Here is a 2,052-nt window from a genome sequence, read left to right on the forward strand (position 1 = left end):
CTGCAGGCCAGGAAGGCGAGCAGCAGCATCCACGCCTCGCCCCCATGCACGCCCGCACCGCGCTCCGTGGCAGCCGCCTCCCGGGCCGGACGCTGGCTGGGCGGGCCGTGGTGCTCCTCTCCCTGACCTGGAGCGCTTACCAGAGCCTGGCCATCCCCCAGATTGCAGAATGTGGCCTCTCCTGTTCTCAGGTGAGCCCCTGCCCTCCCCCGATCCCCATGCGTTGTGTGCTCAGGCAGCCGCTCCCGATCCCAGGTGCGAGGGCCCTGGTCCACAGGTGGGCACGGACCCGGCACCCTCACACGAATGCGGCGCAGGAGGCGCCGGGTGATGAGGAGACGTGGGGGCCTGGGAACCCCTGGGGGGTGCCAGCCACGCCTGCAGCGCTGCTCTAGGAAATGTTTGCTGAGGGCCTCAGTGGGGGGCCAGGCCCGTGCACCTGTGAGCCATGCGTCTGCCGGGATCCCCCGTGGCTCTGGTGAGCTGTGATCCGTCACCCGCGGTGCGGGGCTTGTGTGCACCGCCTGACAAAGAAGCGCTCAGGAGCGGGGTCCCCCGCTAGGCAGGAAGGGCTGCAGGCCAAGGCTGCGGCTCTGGACGGTGGGTGGTGTGGTGTCCCGGGACTCCACCACGGGCCGGGCTGACTCAGCCTTACCTGAGGGAGGCATTTGGCAGCACCTGCCACGGGACGTGTGCCCGTGTCCCAGGAGGTGCCCCCAGTGCCAAGGCTGGTCTCGGGGCAGTAGGGACGCAGCCTAGGTGCCATGGGAACAGTGGGGGATGCAGCAGGGACATGGGCCCAGAAAGAACATGAACAGGGGGTGGAGGAAATTTTGAGGGCCCACCGTGTGCCCTGGACCTTGGGGATTTGTGTTCTAACTGGTACAGCGCACAACAAAAGATGCAGGTAGTGGTGACTGTGGCCTCCGGGAGTGGTGCCCAGAGGGTGCAGGGAGCTCAGCAAGGGGCTTGGCGGGGCCCAGGAGGGCACGCAGGGCCTTGGAGGTGGGGGCACTGGGCTCAGATTGGAGGTGTGGGGACCCGTGGGTGCCCAGGACAGGCTCCCTCTGGCTGCTGGTGGGAACAGGAGGTGCAGAGCAGAGGGGCCAGCTGGGTCCAGGTGGGGGGATGGTGATCGCCCCCGCCCAGTGAAGGTGGAGAAGGAGCCCCTGGAGCTCACTCTGCGGGTAGAGTTGGTGGGACCAGGGACCCCGGTGCCCAAGGAGAGATCAAAGTGGCCCTAGAACAGGATGTTCGCTTCCTGGCTGCTGGAGACGCTTCCTGAGTGGGAGGCCCGGGGCCAGGGGGCAGGTTGGGGGAAGGAAACTTGGCTTTCAAAGGTGGGGTGTAAGCCCATCAGACACGGAGAGCTGAGGGTGAGGGCAGCTGGGTGTGAGCAGAGGCCTGGCCGGGCCACAGCTGAGGTCCTGCATCACGATGGGACCGGGGGACCGAGCCCCGGACCCAGTGGCTGTGAGGAGGAGGAAAAGGGAGGAGGGGGAAAGGGTGAGCAGAGCCGGGAAAGGGGTTCACTGTGCACTTAGCCAGGGAGCCGTAGCCCCTCGGTGCCCCGCTCGGCGTGGGGCTGAGGGAGCAGCGGGCAGCTGAGGGCTGAGGGAGGCCCTCAGCGAGCTCAGAAGGGGTTTGCTAGGGAGAAGGGGCGAGCAGGGAGCCGGGGGAGGGGGGAGGCAGGCAGCCTCTGGGGACGCCTGCACCTGCACCCAGACCCCTCCAGCCCTCATACACCCGCAGGAGGACTATTTGCAGCCTCGGCAAGTGTTCCGTGAAAGCCCGTCCCCGCTGAGCTGACTTCGAGGGCTGGGGGGACAGAAGCAGAGGACCACAACGCCAGTGATACCCACAGGGGGGCAGGGGGCCTCAGGTGCTGGATGGGACCCTCCCCTAGTGCTTGGGGTCGCGGCACCCCGGGCTGCACAAGGCAGACCTGCCAGGGCAGGTCGAATCCAGGACTCAGGCCCTTTCCTCCGGCTTGCACTCAGGCCCGGCAGGGGCAGCATGGGGTGGGGGGGGTGGGGGGGCACGGAGATCCCG

The 2,052-nt window shown here is 67.7% G+C and overlaps 1 protein-coding gene across 2 annotated transcripts in view; it reads left to right on the top strand.

Annotated features, from left to right (window-relative positions):
• Nucleotides 1-2,052, top strand: part of IL17REL (interleukin 17 receptor E like) — a 24,391-nt gene continuing 22,339 nt past the window's right edge. For both annotated transcript variants that reach the window (XM_029954194.1, XM_029954193.1), the window contains exon 1: nucleotides 1-191. In XM_029954194.1, the coding sequence (XP_029810054.1) occupies nucleotides 45-191 (147 nt within the window). In that variant the 5' untranslated portion in view covers nucleotides 1-44. The remainder of the gene's footprint in view (nucleotides 192-2,052) is intronic.

Source organism: Suricata suricatta, chromosome 10, assembly GCF_006229205.1.
Source record: "Suricata suricatta isolate VVHF042 chromosome 10, meerkat_22Aug2017_6uvM2_HiC, whole genome shotgun sequence".
Classification (NCBI taxonomy): domain Eukaryota; kingdom Metazoa; phylum Chordata; class Mammalia; order Carnivora; family Herpestidae; genus Suricata; species Suricata suricatta.